At 39.8% G+C, this 18,387-nt stretch overlaps 2 protein-coding genes across 3 annotated transcripts in view; one reads left to right on the forward strand and one right to left on the reverse strand.

The window, feature by feature from the left end:
• Positions 1 to 802: 802 nt before the first annotated feature.
• On the reverse strand, positions 803 to 5,645 carry LOC120558710 (homeodomain-interacting protein kinase 1-like). 2 transcript variants are annotated; one of them, XR_005639168.1, is made up of 4 exons: positions 5,543 to 5,645; positions 4,192 to 4,261; positions 2,459 to 2,631; positions 803 to 2,328 (listed from the first exon to the last, which is right to left on the reverse strand). XR_005639168.1 is itself a non-coding variant. In XM_039799871.1 (2 exons), the coding sequence occupies exons 1-2, from the start codon at positions 2,627 to 2,629 to the stop codon at positions 2,113 to 2,115; spliced, it is 387 nt and encodes a 128-aa protein (XP_039655805.1). In that variant the 5' UTR covers positions 2,630 to 2,917; the 3' UTR covers positions 803 to 2,112. The 2 variants fall into 2 exon arrangements, 1 of the variants encoding a protein (XP_039655805.1); XM_039799871.1 differs by lacking the exons at positions 4,192 to 4,261; positions 5,543 to 5,645 and having other exon boundaries at positions 2,459 to 2,917.
• Positions 5,646 to 5,649: 4 nt separating this feature from the next.
• Positions 5,650 to 18,387, forward strand: part of LOC120558708 (protein kinase C and casein kinase substrate in neurons protein 1-like) — a 39,914-nt gene continuing 27,176 nt past the window's right edge. Inside the window, exons 1-2 of the mRNA XM_039799867.1 lie at positions 5,650 to 5,767; positions 13,737 to 13,807. The gene's annotated coding sequence lies outside the window, so the exon portion shown is untranslated. The remainder of the gene's footprint in view (positions 5,768 to 13,736; positions 13,808 to 18,387) is intronic.

Consider the following 18,387-nt stretch of genomic DNA (forward strand, 5'->3'; position numbering starts at 1 on the left):
AATGCTGGCGTAACAAGCTCGCTGACCGCGCTTTCACTCACATACACCGGGCATTTAGCTAGCAGGAAGAGGGGAGTTGGAGGCCCTGGAGCTCTGTCAGAGCAGCGGCGTTTCGTAGTCCATTAGCCCAAAACGGTGACTTTGCGCGGGTATGAAGTGCCGTGGGCTGCCAGCCGTGACTGAGCTCCATCTACCTCACAGCAGGCCGGGGTCTGGGAAGGAAGGCAGGCCAGGCGGCAAGGCAGCTACACAGGCAGCACCAGCCTCTTAACTCCGACACACAGTCGGACAAAATTTGCAATTAGACATCAATTTTCGTAAAACGGCCCGTATTTGACCACTACATAGTTGATTTCTCCCATAAAAAAGTCTCAGAAGTGAATTTAATGGTAAAATAGCATATGAACAATGTATACAATTTCTGAGATCTGCACGACCTAGATTCAGAAGACTAACTGATCTCAGGTCAGTTGTGTAGCCTATGCAAATGTCGGGGCGTGACAAACACAGACTAGAGACAAATGAGGAGGAGCCGCAATAGTTGACGTCAACTATGAGGCTTGTTGAGATTCGCCCGTTTTCAGAGGCAGTTTCAAATAGTGAGATTTGCAGAGAAAAGAGGTGTCAATGGGATTTAGAGGTTATGTGTATGTCCTAGTTACCCACTAAACTGTCATTATTCAACTATGACAAGGTAAAATCAGTTTTGCATTCTATCACCCCTTTAAATTGCATGCAATTTATCGAAGAATAAACTTTTTTTTTGGGGCATTTTAGGCCTTTATTTCCACAGGACAGATGAAGACATGAAAGGGGAGAGAGAGGGGGAATGAAAGGGCTGCAGGTTGGACTTGAACCTGTGGCCTCTGCGTTGAGTAGTAAACCTCTATATATATGTGTGCCTGCTCTACCAACTGAGCTAACCCAGCCACAATAAACTTTTATGATGTTTAAATTGCATGCAATTTATACTATAACCGGTTGTCTAATAACTTGTGTACTAAGAAGAAGGCCTAATATACAGCCACACTTACCGAAAGCTTGTGCTGAGGTAGCTCCTTGTTATGAATGGATGTTCCAGGATTTATTTTGAGGTAATCCTTTTCCTGGGATCTATCTGAAGCATTTCCTTTAACAGCTCAACACAAGCACTCCTTTCAGCAGCCTCTGCGCTGTTCACTTTGTGTGGGCTCAACTACATTTTTTGGGGGGGAAAGAAATTATTTAAATTGACATAACTTCCTGGCTCTTGAAAATTGACTATTCTGTGTGCTCCTCTGCAGGCAGCATCTACTTGACAACCTACTGTTTTCAAATAATCCAGAGAGGAAAAGCGGTATCTTCTGGTTTCTATCGGGTTGATGCCTGTTTCACTGTGAAACTCCTTTGGCGTCTAAAGAGGACAAAATCTATTTGAGGTAGATCTTCATCAGAGTTAACGCTTTTATACTACAGCAAATGATCTAGTGGAGAATAATTCATGTTTGGTTAGTGTCCAGTGCATGAACTAAAGGTAGTTGCAACTTCCATAATAGAACAGCTGTGTATTTATTCCAGCATTCAGAAGTCTCTTAGGGGGTTCACCCAGGAGGTCTATGATGAAAAGCAGCTGGAGACAAAACGCAGCAAAACCTCATTATTGACTACTCTATACATTTTAGCCATGCTAGCTGCATGCATGGTTAAATGGATGGCAATGTTGGGTGGGCTGTATGTAGGTCGGTTGGTCGGTCCACCACTTTGGTCCAGACTGAAATATTTCAACAACTATTTGATTGCCATGAGATTTGGTGCAGACATCCGTGTTTAGCAACTACTGACTTTGGTGATCTTCTGACTTTTCCTCTAGCCCCATCATGATGTTGACGTGTGGCTTTGAGTGAAATGTCTCAACAACTGATATGGATTGCCATATTCATGTTGCCCTCAAGAGGAATTGTTATCTCTTTGGTAATCCCTTCACTTTTCATCTAGCGCCATCATAAAGTCAAATTTTTTATGTGCCTAATTCAGTCCAACACCCTTCATTGCATTTAACGCTGTGGCCACCTGCAAGTGAAGTCAGAATGTGAAGGATGTGCCAGAGTGGAAAACTGATAGGAGCTTCAAACTCTACTTTCTATCTGGTATCCTTACATCTTTGATGATGGTTCTTATGCCATTTAAAGGCAAAGGGTACGGTTTTCTCTGGTACATGTATTCATGAAGGCTTATATCCAGCATTTCAAACACCATGAAGGTGCGGTCGATCCTGTGGAACCATTCATGGCATCTGACGATGTTGGACTTATCAGGGTCCAAACATCTGAGCTTTTCCAGCATGGACACCTGGGGATAAAGGAAAGTTTGAAACACTCATTGTTTAACAGTTATTTTGTGATATCAGAACATATGTATAATGACTCAAGCAATGGCCAAGGATTGATCCTTGACTTGTGATCATCAAAACTTAGCTCACCTCCCTTTTGTCTCTGTACTGTGAATACCTTCGTTTTAAGACCTTCACAGCCACAGTCTCTTTAGTGTCCCGCTTAAAACATTTGACGACCTGGCCGTAGCGACCCTGTCCCAGAACTTTCAGTATTTTATAGTTTCCGGAGATTGTGTTTATCAGGAGTTGATTTGCCATATCTGCAAAGAAAACAGAAAGTAAAGTATGAATATTTTATTTCCAATAGCCATAATGTAATGTTTTCCTGCCTTATTAAGGTTTTTTAATTGTATTTAAAAGCCCCACCTTAATGATTTTAATCAGATTACCCAGTGTTTATACATACAAAACATTTCCAGCTTGTTTTGATAGAGCCCTGCTGCTGAAGAACATTTTGATTTCAGAGGAACCATTTTATAAGTACACTGTACCTAAATTATAGAGATAATTTACAAGTAGACACTTGCTGTTCCTTCCTCCTTTACTTCTTGCTGATTAAAATTACTACAATTAGTATTAATATAGACTTAGACACTAATGTATAATTCACTCATCTTTCCAATTGTGATTGCACTTGACCTCAGAAACTTAGAGAGAAAACAAAACAATGACTACCTGTATCAGCTACAGAATGTCTGAACATCCAGTTGTTATATTCTGTGGAGTTGTTTGGATTTTAATGGATTTGTTTGGTTCAGAAGTTGTTTCATTTCCACACTCCAATGATGTAGAAAATACTTTAGAATATCTCTGATGCCATAATGTTCTGTGCTGGAACCGTTTCAGTTGTTCCATTAGAAGTACAGATAACATAATAAAAGATGCAATCACCAAACATGTATTATACAAATGGGATTTTACAGTGATGGTCAGATGTGCTTCAAAATCATGACATTATGTTGTAGTCTATTATTAAATGATGCTACAACATGTATAAAATAAGAGAGAACTATAGACCAGCCTAAATCAAAAATGTATAAATGGGTAAAATGTTAGGATGTCACAACATAACCTTTTATCACACAATTTAGAATAAGAGAAAGAAATGCATCTCATAGAATCTTCACTGTTTTTACAGCAGGCTTTTGCACTGCCAGTTTGTTGCCACTAGATGTCACTAAATACCTTTGAGTTAAGAAGGGGGCATTGTTGAAGGTAGAATTTGTAATTTCAACTTTATATATTTAGTCTGTGTGCTATAATATAAACTGATATTATCTGTCTAAAGCTAAAGTTAATCAGTAGTTTAAAAACAACATAGACCATACACAGTCCCAAAGTGACCACACTATTTCATCAGAATTCTTTAGTTTTTCTAAGAGAATTTGATTCTCTCAATATAATTGCTTCAATGGAGGTTACATTTCCCTCAGCAGTGTACAGTTTAACCATAGCAGAGATTAATTCAAATATAGATTTGAATTAAATCGTTTGCATGTGATTATTTAATGTTTTGTGTAGGTTTGGGGTCAAGATTATTCATGCAGTGGATACAGTCCCTGAGTATTTACACATTTATATGTACCAAACGAAAGAGATCATGCATGTTTGCATCAAAGCATTTATGCACAGCTCTGATAATGAGCAGTTGTGAAGTGGTGTGTGACTGGAGTGATCAAATACACAGTCTGTATCATCATATCATCAGCATAAAGTTATTGCTCCTAAGAGTCGGACCAAAGCTAACATCCAGCTAATCTGCTTTTTTTTTGCCCCTCCTGCAACCTCATCTCCACAAAACAAACACCTCCTCTCTTCACCCTGTTTGTGTTAGACGTTGAGTGGCTTTGGCACGGCGCTTTGCTCCACTGAGAGTTGAAAGGAACATCGCTGCAAAAAAAAAACAAGAACATTATTTCCCCTGATTGAACAGAGATGTTTGCTTCAGTGTTTTCATTTCAATTTGTTGAGTAGGAAACTAGAAAATTATCACATTGCTATACTCTGTTGGACTATAGGCAGATGAAATTTCAAAAGGGATATCATTCCAACAATCGATAAAGAGTGAAGGCAGACAATGGTTTGTCCATTAATACCATTACAAAGGGTAATAAAAAGGGAAGGGTAAAATGGAAAAAGCCTGCACTGTGGGCATCTAGTGGTTATATATGTGCTTAAAACCACAGACATGTCATTTCTTTATTAAGAATCAGGAATCAGATATACAATAAAGAGGAACAAATATGTATGATTAAGTTTGTACTCAAAATAGGATTTAATTGATTGAAAGAGCGTGGTGATGCAACAATTAGACAGGATTAAAAAGCTTCACAAATATATAAAACATTGTTATTTGGATTTTATGATTTAAGTGAAATTCCCACATTGATAAACCAAGCTGACGCCATGTATCATGTATTTTAGCAAGCTAACAGACACAGCAAATCTGACCCTGGGTCTTCTATACATGCATCAGCTATCCAAACAGTGACAAAACACAGGATTTCACAAGATTTCAGTGCTATACTCGTCTTTGACCTTACCACGTTTCCTAAAACGTGTCCATTGATATCTTTCTGTTGCTCACCTATGGGTTGCTTAGTCACTAATCTGTTTACAGTGGTTTTGTGTCTGGCCCTTTTGAGTATATGCAACACTGTCATCATATGTTGTCATTGAAAGAACAATTTGGTACAAATATAAGAATTTTGCACAGCTTTATAAACCAGCAGGTGAACAGAAACCCATGTACTTGAAACGGTGGATGGAGATTCAGTAGCTAAAGGACAAAAACACTGTCTCCCTCCCCTGCAGTGTAGTGCAATGTGGGCGTGATTGACAAGAAAAGCGACAACGCCTCCTCTTACCATCCGCTCCCCTTATTGGTTCAAAAGTGGAAGTCACAATTGAGGCTCTCCCCATTATTGAAACTGCCATATTTTTTTAGAAGTTGCCCAAAACTATAATAAAAAATATTTTCCACTGACTCAAATATGATCCACATAAAACTGTAATGCTCATGAAACCTTTAAAACGCAAGTGACCCTTCCCCCACCCCCCACCCACGCCTGCAGATGATCATACATCTGTCAAAGCTCCCCTAAGCTCTTGTGGCAATATTGGGAGTGGAATTTGAAAAGTCCGGTTTCCAAGTTGCATTGGCTCACTCACAGCTTGTTTGTGTCGTCCATTGAAAGGAAATCGCTGGGCCATCCCCCCGACGCGCGCCTGTGCTGTGGAGCTCCCCCTTGCTGCGTGCATCGTGATCTAGTGGATGCAGAGTCTTGCAGAGAGAACGCAGGGTCACCTTCTGTCACTACAAGGGGAAATACTGAATAAATTGCAGCATAGGCTATTGGGTAGTGGTGCACCTCAGCAGCATCAGCAGCATCTCTGGTAAGTCAGTCTCCGTGTTGATGCCACATTGCTGCACTGCATGGGAAGAGAAGCTGAGCATCCTTTTGGCAAAGGGCGACGCAGGGAGAAAGGAATCTCGCATTATTTCCTATCATTTGGATAATGTCTAATCCCCTCTCAGCTGCGATACCGACCAAGTACTACAGAATGATTTGCAATACTGTAGCTATAGCAATTTTGAGATATGCATGGTCATTTTTAAATGGTGTACCGTTGTTTGTATACGCCAACTGGGCAGAGGACCATTGCATCATCTTGGTTTACTACTGAATGCTTTCTCGCCAGAGAAACTACATCCTTAAGTCGTTGAGTTTGTTTTTTGCACAGTCCAGCTGATGTTCTCACTTGCTTTGACATTACAGGCTGGTGCAGGGTGTTGTTGTCACTATGCAGCTGTTTCCCTTGCCCTTCGAATTGACAGGATGAGCTCATTTTGACCTCAGTGTCCAACGTGTATTTATGTTTATCTGCTTAAATATTCTCTACGGAAGGATCAGTATGCCAATATGATATCAAACACTGATGCCATGTCAAGTTCACTATAGTAGATGGTGGCCAATGCAGGGAAAGGATTGCCATTTTATGTTCCTTTCCATGCGTCAAATGGGTAAACAAGACCTGGAGCGTGCGTTACGTCAATCAAAGATGTCGTAATCCTCACTACTTTATGTATATGGTGGGTTTTGTCTGTTCAAATGCACCGGATAGCAGTGAAGAATCGCCCTGTTCTATATTGGAGGATTTCTCGGTGAAATGGACGCGAATGTTAATGAGAGCACTCCGCTCTAACGTTATGTAATTGGTTGTCACGGCACAGAGAGGAGCCATCTCTAGCGGCATTGTTTCCCCTTCTCTCTGACAAACTAGCAGCACCACAGAGGAGGAGCATCCTGTTTTCTACATGGGATTAGGTGCATGTGGTCTTTTAATCATTCATCAAATCTGCCCCTGAGCTGAAATGCATCCAGGCTTAACAGCTGACTAAAAGTATCTCATAGCCACATTTATGCGTTTAGCAGCAGGAGATGTTATCTTGTTGCTGCTTAATGGGAGCTGGGGCATCACGTATATCTTCTACCAAAACATCTAGCCGCGCCTGAAAATATACAGCCACTATCGATAGAGAATACATGGCTGACCAAAGGTTGTGTGTGTGTGTGTGTGTGTGTGTGTGTGTGTGTTTTGTATTTGTACCTTTTATTGGTGACGTAGCAGATGACAGACAGGTCGCTCGTGCCCGCCTCAGCTTGTTTAGGAGCTGTCCGCGGTGCTGAATTCACTGTTCGCTGGAGTGCGTGTCTGTCAGCAGCCAAGGTGCCCCCAAGAGAGCCTGACATGAGGCTGCAGAGAGGAGATGATGATGCTGTTAGGGGGGTAATCCAATTATATTGCGGAAAGGGGAGTATACTGCTATTTATTAGCAGAGTCCTCACTCTTCATGGTGGAGGCAAGTTAAAATTGCATCACCAGGCACTCCTTGATACTTTATCAAAGGCAGAATATTTTATATCTATCTTTGTATCTCTGCAGCTGTCTGCAGCTGTGGCTCTCAACCTTTATTTATTGTGACCCCTTCAAATGAAGCAATGTGTGGTTGTCAACACAAAACACAAAAACATATGGCCTTTTAAGTGTTTCATTTGAAGGGTTTTACCACCTGAGGTGATACAGATATTTACTATTTTCACATGGGGGATAAAAGCAAAAACAAAATGAAGGAAAGCAATAAAATATAAACATCATTTTGTGTGACACAAATCTTTTATTTTCTTTCTTATCATTTTAATCATTGTGTGGCCCTTGAGATTTATTCTCAGATTTATCCACAGGTTGGGAGCCACTGATCTGTAGTGGTCTGTTAAGGCCTAAATTTGGGCCTTGTAAGTAAAGCCAGGTGTCCAACATCAATACCTAGCCTTTTTGGGATAGACCAAAATGTGTCTGCACCACCAAATATCCAAACCTGTTAATTACTAAAAGCTGGCATTATTCTTTGATCGTATATTTTCTAATTAAAAAAACCCATAGATAATAGAAAAATATGTCTCCAGCTCTCAAAGTAGATATTGAAAAAATTATATCAATGCTGAAACTCAGGTATTCTATTGGCACTGGTATCGAAACATTTAAATACATCCAGCCCAACTGGTAAGCCTCACAGGGCCTGTCACATCGGTACTTCTTTATTTATGTGCATTTTTTTGTGTTTGAGTCAGTGTGTATGTGCTTGTCTGCGTCCTTGAGTGACACCAAGCTGTTAATTAAGTCACAAACTATCATTCCTTTCACTTTAAAGCTGTGTGTTTATTTTCTAAAGCCACAAGGATTTTCTCTTTCACTTTCTGTGGTGCTTACAGTGTGGCTGCAACACCGTTCATTTTGTGTTTCCATGCTTGACTTGTTTTGTTGTTGATTGTGGAGAGGCCGCAGCTTCCTGCTCTGGAGGCTTGTTGTCAGAATTTAATTATGATTTGCACTCACGCAACCACTGGCTTGATCTGTGGTTATCTTTAACCTTTAATAGAAAACATAGTTGTGACATTGATATTATCTACCACAAGGAACATAGTGATAGTGTGTAGCAAGCGTAACCCAGGAAGTGAAAATGTAATAGTTTTGGGCAGTTTTGCTAAATGGTTTTAGGTAGTTTTTAATCCGACTCCTCTTTAATTTGGTTTCTTTTTGGCCATGTCCATAATAACTGACAAAGGATTAACAGGAGCGTGGGATTTGTGGGAAGCAGTGCAGATCAAGCTATTGTCAATTGGTTGTTTGTTCTTCTATTTAATGTGAGATGTCTAAAGTAGGTGCCGTTCTTCTGACAAGTGAGGGTTGCTTTATTCGTATCCCACTACATGCCAGTTAAAACTCTAATTGATTTTACTAAACACATAACACTAATTTCCTTTTAGCTAAGATTTCCATTCTCTTGGTCTCTTATGTTTCACTACAATGCATCAACACAGTGTGAGGGCTAATAGAGAAACTGGTGCAGATACTGATACTGATATGTGCAAATCACTTTTTCTCACTCAGATTTCAGACCTGCATCCAAGTAATCCAAAATAGGCTTTGGTTAGAACTGATTCTTCTGGTGTCTCAGTGTGTCTCACATTGAGGAATGAGAGTGTTTCCTCATGTCATTGACATTTGTGTCGCTGTGTTACATTTGGTGTTTGTGGATGGTCTGGAGACAGTTACACTTGTGACAGAGAGAGGACAATGCGTGAAATAGTGGGGTTTGTTTCTTTCTTCTCTTTAATGTGTTGGTTGACGAAAGGGTTAAAGGCTGCTGTTCCTCTGTTAAAAGAGGAGATAGTGGTGTCTGACAAGGTGTGAAAAAAGAGGCAGTGTAATAACAGAGAGTCTGAAGGGCCGCTGGAGTGCCTCATTTCTCTGAGTGCAGAGGAGAACACACACACACACACACAAGCCAAGGCTCTATCCTTGGTGGAAGATTTATGACATAGGAGATGATCAACAACATCCACGGCACCTTTCACACCACAAAAACAATCTCATTTTGTTTTTCCATCGGTGAATCTGTTTCTATGTGTTTGATTTTACGCTAAACGCTACAGCGATGAACAGAAGTAAGATGCTATTAACGTATTCATTTTATAAAATACTATCAACCATTTGGGATGCTTATTTTAACATTAATAAGGAACGTCTTTTTTTTTTTACTGTAAGTTTATTTATAGTAGGTGAATTTCACTAGATAGTTTCTTCAGTTTTCTACTCAAGCAAGTGTGTTTTCATGCAGTGTCACCCCAACATGTCAGCGTTTGCCTTTTCTGAACCATCATCATAGCTGTGCCTCAACCTGAGACAGAGCACTTAGTCAGTGTGTGTCATGATCTTTTTGGGCAATTTAAAATGGAGTTCCAGTGTGAATCATGTGCTAGAGTTTGAGATCAATACTGTTGTGAATGGTTAAACATCAGCGTCACTGGGGTTTTTGTTTATGCATTGTTTGGTGATAATTGAACGTACCTGTGAATGCAGCGGTTTCAGGTCATTGCGTTGAACACTAGAGGGTGTGTTCCTCATGGACATTCAGACAGATGATATAATGTTGCCTTCTGGACTGGATAGTGAAGCAGGTCATCAGGCTATTTGTATGTTTTACTACTATTGAAATTCTTGATTAGAAACTAGCTGCAACTAATTGCTATAACTGCTTAATCGTTTGGTCTATAAAAAGTCAAATATGTTATTTTGTCTGAACAACCAAAGATATTTAATTTGTTATTATACATGATAGAAGAAAACAAGCAAATGTTCACATTTAAGAACCTACAACCAGATTATTTGTGATATTTTTGCTTAAAGAAAGGATCAATTAATAATAAATAAATCAATACAATTTAATTTTCTATGGATGGTCCGCAATTGTTTCATCTCTTATCAGAAACTGCAGCTAGCTGTATAATGATTGATGATCTCTGTATCTGTCAGACTGAGCAGTTAGATGAAAAACATGACTCAGCATTTTGACATGAATTTGTGCCAGAATCTGTTGGACGTGGTCATTGTCAGGCATGCCATGGTGCCCACATCTCAGGTTGCTTCATTCGATGGGTGGGCTGCTTCATCGCAGGGTTTTTGCCTGAAATTCAGTCCATCCATCTGTTATCTTAACTGCCCAACCTGTTCATAAGGTGCAGCAGGCAGGAGCATATCCCAGCACACACACTGGGAGACACAGGGAGAAAGATTCAGTCACACTGCATACATAACCACAAAACACAGAAGTATTCAAATACAAATGCAGAAACGAGAATAACTCGTGTCAGTCACAAATTTCTAAGACAGTTTAAGCTGAATTGAAGTCCTCATAGGCCTTATCAACCATCTTCACTGAATGTCTAGGTATTGCATTTGCAGTTTTCCCATTTAAATGTATTATATCTTTTACATATTGATAGGTTTGTGAGTTATTTGGATGAAGTGTATGATGTTACAAAACATTACAAAGCTTCAAAATTCTACATGCAAGTTTTTAACTGCTGATTAGGCTACCCAAAGACTGACATACGAACAATTATTTGATGGATTGCTATCTAAATTAGTTCAGACATTCATCTTCCCCTCAGGATGAATTGTAATAACTTTAGTGACCCCCGACTTTTCCTCTAGCGTCATTTTCAGGTCCAAATTATAATTTGTCCAATATTTAAGATTATGACCAAATGCCTGCGATCACAATCCCATCAGCCTCAGCTGTACTTTGTGTTTAGTGATCATTTGCAAATTTTAGCAAGATAACACACTAAACTAAGATGGTGACCATGTTAAACAGCGTTATTATGGAACCCACGTAACTTCTAGGAAAGGCCCGCCCTACAAAGCAGCTTGATTGGTTGTGGTTAGGCATTGACCTCTAGTGGTTAAGGTTAGTATAGCTGATTAGTCAGGGGATAGGACCTGAACATATCGGGTTATGTTACCTTGCGTAAGCAAGGACGCCTGGCCAGTAGTAGTGTGTGAATGGCGGGCCTTTCCTAGAAGATGCGTGGGTTCCATAATAACGCTGTAAAACATTATACATGCCAGCCATCAGCATGTTGTCATTTTGAGTGTGTTACCATGCTGTTAGCGTTTACCTCAAAGCCTTCCTCACAGAGCTGCTAGCATGAATGTTGACCCTTGGCCTTGTCGATGACTATACATGCTGATGAATGATGAATGTGTCAATAGTTAATATGCCTTTTAGTTACAAGATTAACACAAATAGTAATTGGTTGTAGTCTGCAAAAAGTATTAAATTGTATTACCCACTTCTTCAGTGGGTAGTGTACACCGAGCCACATCAAACCAAAGAGAAGACAAGATGGCCATACGATGGTATAAGCATGATATTGAAACTAAAGCTGCAGCTAGCAATTAGTTTTCATTACTGATGAATTTGTCAACTATTCACTGGCCAAGAAAGTCAGCAACAAGTCAGCGTAGCATAAAAATGATTTTGAAGCTGTTATTTTTAGGGTAAAATAGTTACATAATGTTGCTTTAAATTGTGAAAAACATTTTCCCAGAGCCCAAAGTGACCCCTTCAAAATGCTTGGTATTTTCTTTAAACCCAAAGATATTCTATTCATAATGATGTAAAACAGGGTAAATCAACAAACCCTCACATTTAAGAAGTTGGAACCAGTGAATGTTTGGCATTTTTGCTTGATAAATGACAATGATCCAAATGTGTCTCCATTAATTTTCTGTCAATCGATTAATAGTTTTTGCAGTAGATTTCAAAGTGTATCAAACCACATATTTTTTACAGAGTCTAAGTTTATTTTCCTTTATTTTATGTAACATTTCAAACCAGCACCAACATTGTAATAATTCATGTAGAAAAAAGGCCACTACAGTATTATCAACTAGGGGACCAGCATATAAACATGTCATGAAACAATCACGGCATCAGGGAGTTGCAGGGTGGATTTAACATAGCAGCTTGAGTTCCATGGTGTAGTAGCTTAAATGTAGACTGTAAATCCAGGTAAAATATAAGCTCTAGCTAAAAAGAAAGTATGTGATGTTAAGAAATAGATATGAAGTGCTTTACTGTAGATTTCAGTCACATTTTTATCTTTACAATCAAATGATCCAGCTGTCAAATATAATACAATCAAATACAACAGTTGTGCCATAATCAGGGTACGACCTTTTTCTGAAGTTTATTATCTAATTTACTATCTATCTAATATACATCTAATAATATCTATATTGCTGTGTAAAGTTTGGAAACGTGTGGGTGAGCAGTATGTGTTGAATTATGGGCTGTGTGTGGGCTGCATACTGTTAAAATGTGGTATGTGTTAGTGACAGCAGAAAGGTTACACTTTTTAAAATGAATGCTGAATATATACATCATACATTCCATTATTTGCTCATCTTATACCCGTGTAACATGTTGCCTGCTGACACACATTGTTCACAAAGCATTGCAGAATTCACACCAAAATAAGTGTTTCACTTCATTAAGACCACACAGTACCTTTTACTGTGTTTGAACAGCACATGTAAAGTTCAACACTTCCTCCTTTTTTATTTTAATTCTGCCAACTGTTGGGGGTTTACCTCCTCTGTGTCCCCCCTTTTGGGACAATGTGTCTGACTCCAAATAAAAGACCTAGCAACAGACAAAAAGCCAGAGCCTGTCCACGTATCTCTAGACTGTCAGACCTTGTGAGCCTCGTTCTATACTTCCCCTCATCTCTTATACTTTATTTCTTGGGCCCCCTCTTTCCTCCAGCACAGGGAGTGTTATCTTCACACAACACACGCCAGGGTCGAGGCCACTGTGCTGTCTCGTCTTCATTTGCTCTCACGTGAGGCTGTACATTCTGCTCCTGTTTCACTTGTTATTATTACTCAATGTACTTTGCTCGGGTCTCATGACCTTTAACTACTCCATAGTTATGGCTTAAGCTAAACCTTCTGTGCGTCAGAGTTTCCTTTGTTTGGGGAATGCAGATGTTTCTCACCCCGGTGAACTTTTACCCACCGTCTCTATGACAGCACACAACTCTGTGCAATAAGCATACATCAAAACACACTTTGTCTCTTATGGAAACCTTTTACATTCTTATTATATTTTTAAGCAAATAGTAAGAACATTATTCGACACAACTTTAACTATCTACAACAGCTGGTGTACATACTTGTGTGTACAGTTATAAAGAAACAGAGGAGGCTGATATTAATTAATCTTTTACGTAAGTGTCAAAGTTTTCTAATCTCCCCTTTATTGTGACAGTTCAAAATGAAATTCAACTAATCTCTTAATAATATCTGCCTCTGTTAATATAATTGGTGTTTTGACACGTGTTGGGCTGATTTCCATTCATATTTCCATTAAGAAGAATTTAGCAGCACCTAAACTTGCTGTTACGTGATGCTTAAAAGACTGACCCCAACATCTCATGTTTTATTTCCACAGGTGATCTCCTGCAGGGGACCAACAGCTCTCTCTCAGGTTTATGGAAACCTGACCTCCCATTGGTGGAGAAGGTGAGTTGTACTATACCTGTTTGTGCTGTTTGTTCTCCAAAATCTTCCTGTTTGCTTGATCCTCATTTAGTCTCCTGTGTTCTCTAGAAGTACCATCAAGTGCTTTTTAAGGACCTTTTGTATAATGTATAATGCTAAACACACCACTTGAGGTAATTAATAGCTCTTTGTCACCGGTGTTAATATTTCATGAGGGTGTCCCAGTCTGTCAGGGAGCGAACTGGAGAGGTCATTTTTGTTTCTTATTTGAGACTCTTTTATTGAATTGTGGTTTACTCTGGGCATGAGCGCGTACTGCATGATTAACATTAAATATAGGATTACAACGCTACTGTAGGGTTGAAATTAAGTCGATCATATCCACTGATCTGTCGTCTCTTTGCGCGGCAATACCATTGAGACTCTCTTAATAATTTGTGTTTGTCTTAAGAGGAGGTTATCTCAGAATTGACCTTTTATTGCCTCACTAAGAGCAGCTCTCGCTGGAGAGAATAATAACTCAGAAGGGGTGATTATTTATTTCTTTGTTTGATATCTTTGTTTTGTGTGCATTATTATGACAGAACCTTACTGCAGCAGGATGGTTAAGCAGTTACTTGAATATGTAAGAAGGCTCATCAGAACATGATGGCCCAGTTCAGTAAGGCTTCTCCAGGGATCCTGTGCAGTTTGGACTGGGAGAGAAAGCTGGGTCAGAAGAATAAAGCCTAAGTGTTTTATACTGTAGGTAAACAAAGTATGCTCAAAGGTTTGCTGAAACTTAAAGGGATACTTCACCGATTAGCATTAAGCTTTGTATCAGTAGAAACCCGGTAGTAATGTTTGAATGACCGTGCTTTCCTCCCTCATGTCCCCCTGGGACTGGCTATCTCTGTATTGTGGGTCTGGAAAAAAATCCTCCGATGACGCAAAAATCTTCATTTAGCGTCAACGGAGGCATTTTTGCCCAGAGTCTGTGGACTAGAGACAGCTATTTCCGCATGTTTTCAACCCGCCCACTCACTTTACACGAAGCTTGCCGAAGCAAGCCGAGTGTCGGCCATCTTGAAGCTTCGCTAAACAGGCTGTCTTTTCAGCAGCAAACTTTTACAAAGTGCATTCAAACTACCGCACATGTGTACCACCGGGATACATTGGTACAGATCGGAGAATATGCAGGACACTTTATTACAGACGGAATACACGACACACTACTACGGAGACCAGCACCTCAGCCTGTGGTGTCGCTCGATGCCGCTAGCCGGTAAGGGGACATCCTCAGCGGTGAAACGTGGAACGAGGGCAGGAGAATGAGCTAGCTAGGTGGAAAGCTAACACTAGCCGGCCACCTGTCCCATCAATCCTGCTTGCAAGTGTCCGCTCATTAGACAACAAACTGGACTACATCCAACTTCAACGAAACTCCCAACGCGAGTTCAGAGACTGCTGTATTTTTGTTGTTGGGGAAACATGGCTGAACAACAGTGTACCGGACTGTCCAGCTACCAGGCCGGCTGCTCTGTCCAACTAACTCCTAACTGCTGGTGGAGTTGGTGACTGTTAGATGCCGACCATTCTACATTCCACGCAAATTTACGGCTGTGTTTATACTTGGTGTTTACAGCCCACCAAGCGCTAATGCTAGTATGCGTTAGCTGAACTTTACGGAGCCTATAATGTGTGTGCACTAAATCTAGCCTGTTTCGTATGTTGTTTTTATATAATGTCGTTTTTATATATTTTAAATGTGTAACACCACTTGAGCCACGGTGAAACGTTGTTTCGTGTATATGGTTGAAATGACAATAAAACACACTTGAATTGAGTTGAATGCCTCACTTTCTCGTCTGTCTATGTCTGTAAACGGTAGGCGTGGCTTGGGAGTGGACTCATAAAGCATTGAAGCAAGTGCATTCTGGGATTTGGTGTCTTACATCCACATGAGCCAAAAACCTATTTTCTGTCTTTTCTCGGCCTAGAAGGCACCAATTTAAAAAAAAATAAAAAATCACATTTCTACTACATAAGTAGCCAATTTAAAGATATATTCATCTTTCAAATGGTGAAATATTCCTTTAAGACCCCACAAAAGAAAATATCATCAATAGCAGCAACTGTTAGTTTTGTCCAGACATTGTTTTGTGCTCTAATCACATTTTGTCCACAAATACACTGTTGAAATCATGTTGCATTTTTCATTTGCAGAAATGTTTCTGTTCTTTAGGTTTTTTTTCTTCTTCAGATAACCACAATATGGCTCATCAGCTCAGGAATTCTTAGTTTTTAATTATTTTTTGTCATATTAAATTAAGGACAATATCTACCAATTTGATTTAGTTATTTTCATAATATCAACATGCCATTATTTAATAATCACAAAATATATTACCTAGTTTAGTAAAGTCGCTATCCAGTCTTGATTATTTTTAGGGAAAGTCATAAATCAAGAAGCAAGTCTTTGAGTTGACAATGCAGTACATCTGTAATAAACTGCTATATTTTACAAAATCACAGCTCTTTTGAGGAAAAGGAGTAGAATGTATTGTAATGTGTTTCAATCTTGAGCTGTGATTGCAGCACCGCCAGTAATAATGCTTAAAGAGCAAGCAATCAAATAAAACCAACCAACCATTTTATTTGATTGATTTGTTATCTAGGCCTATAAAAAATGTGGAAAGTGGGATGGTGATATTCTAAATTCTTAAAGTCAGATTTAGAGTTGATCACTGCTTCCTTCTCATGCCAGCGAGGGAGGTCGCCCAGGCTTAGTTGCTTGTTTATGCCTTCAGGCTGGTTAGCCAATTCCTACATGGAAACATTTACACCAGAATTATTTATTTTTCTTCCTTCTTTATTTGACAACCAGATTAGGCATATCTATCTAGCTATCACTCTCCAAGCCAAATTGGCAATATCTGTTGTCAAGACTGCTTCAAATAAATATGACTGTATGTGCTAATTCAAAGTATGATTTATTTGCTTTTTGCTTTTAAGTGCTGAGCTAGGTCTTCAAGCAGTCAGATTGCTTATTTTCTTGGAGTTGATTCCCACCGCAAACAAGTCCTAGTCCAGTTGCGAGTCTAGTCTTGATTTTTGCAACTCAGATCTGATTTGAGGTTTTCAGTCTCTGGGCAAACAGTGGAATGGGTCAGTTACTACACATAAATGGCCTCTGGATATTATAGGTGGGTATAAATAGGGATGTAAGGTGATTATAGTCTGGACATTCAGTTGATGTATCTCTGGGCAAACTGGTGTTGTTTTTTATTCTCCCGTCGGTTTCCTGTTATCATGATCATATTTAACTATATATAGAAGGTCTTCATTGCATTGACACTGTCACACACAATTTTACTTTTTTTTATGAATTGGCTTGTCCCACTTTGAGGGAGATGCTTGTTGCTATGTTGGTGGTCAGTATTTATAGGAGCATGAGTTTTTGCACCCTTCTACTGCATAGACAGCCCAGTTTTATGAAAATACTCTTTCCAGCGGTAAAATACATCATTATGTTCCGCTCTTGATAGGACCTGTAATTTTTTTTTTTACTTGTTTATTTTTAAAATGAGAATTTTGGTTGATTTTGTTTGAAATATTTTGAGATACAATGTGCATCCCTTTTTAGTTGAAACAAATCTGTAGCCCTCTGTATCCCATTATCCCCACTTCTTATAAAAACAGTCAACACACACACACACACACACAGTACAGGCGTTGCGTATGAAGGCAGCCCATCAGTATTCAGTGCAGCATCAGGCAGCTAAACGGAAAGCTGGTGTGTTTTGAAGAGCAGCATTTCCAGATTGACGGTTGCCTTTCTCATTCACTCCCTCCCTTCCTCTGCTCCCTCTTTCTGCCTGGACATCAGGAAAAACTGGACTGGAACCAGAGAGCCTCCATCCTCTCTGCTCCATCTCACAGCCACTGCTGCATGTCTGCAGTTCATGCCTTCATCACCACCCATTACAATATGTCTGTCTCCCCCTCCTCTCCTCTGGTCTGCTCTCCCGTCCGTCTCTCTCTGCCCTCCCCTGGCCGTTTTTCCCCCTGTCTTCACCACACTGTCACCAGGAGGCTTTTGGCAGGAGGCTTGATACTTACATAACCACTGCACCAGTGCTTGGGACTTGACTCAGTAGTGTGTGTGTGTGTGTGTGTGTGTGTGTGTGTGTGTGTGTGTGTGTGTGTGTGTGTGTGTGTGTGTGTGTGTGTGTGTGTGTGTGTGTGTGTGACAGTATGTGTGTGTGTGTGTGTGTGTGTGTGTGTGTGTGTGTAGGTGCTGCCTAGGTGCTAGCTCAACAGCCAAATTTTGAGATGGATCCAGTCGGCATCCATTCACTAGTCTCTTCATGTCTCTCTGTTTGACTGTCTCTCTCTCTGTCCCTTGGTTTGTTTCCAGCTCTCTGGGATCTCTCAGTGTTTATCTGTTCTTGGAGAAGGATTTTTGGCATGTCACCTCACATAGTATCTGGTATGGATGGTTCAACAGGGTAGCTACATGTACAAATTCATGTTAGACCAAGAAACACAGGGGTCCCCAGGATAATTTAACAGTCTGACAGTTAATTTTGTTCCAGAAATGATGTTTTGTAAATTAGTTT

The sequence above is a fragment of the Perca fluviatilis genome, chromosome 5 (assembly GCF_010015445.1).
Source record: "Perca fluviatilis chromosome 5, GENO_Pfluv_1.0, whole genome shotgun sequence".
Taxonomy (NCBI): Eukaryota; Metazoa; Chordata; class Actinopteri; order Perciformes; family Percidae; genus Perca; species Perca fluviatilis.

Bases quoted from the DNA above. Each gene is read 5' to 3' on its own strand.
- LOC120558710 (XM_039799871.1), bottom strand. From the start codon at position 2,629: ATGGCAAATCAACTCCTGATAAACACAATCTCCGGAAACTATAAAATA. The intron at 2,329-2,458 runs GTGAGCTAAGTT...CTTTATCCCCAG, and splicing joins AGTACAGAGACAAAAGGGAG to GTGTCCATGCTGGAAAAGCT.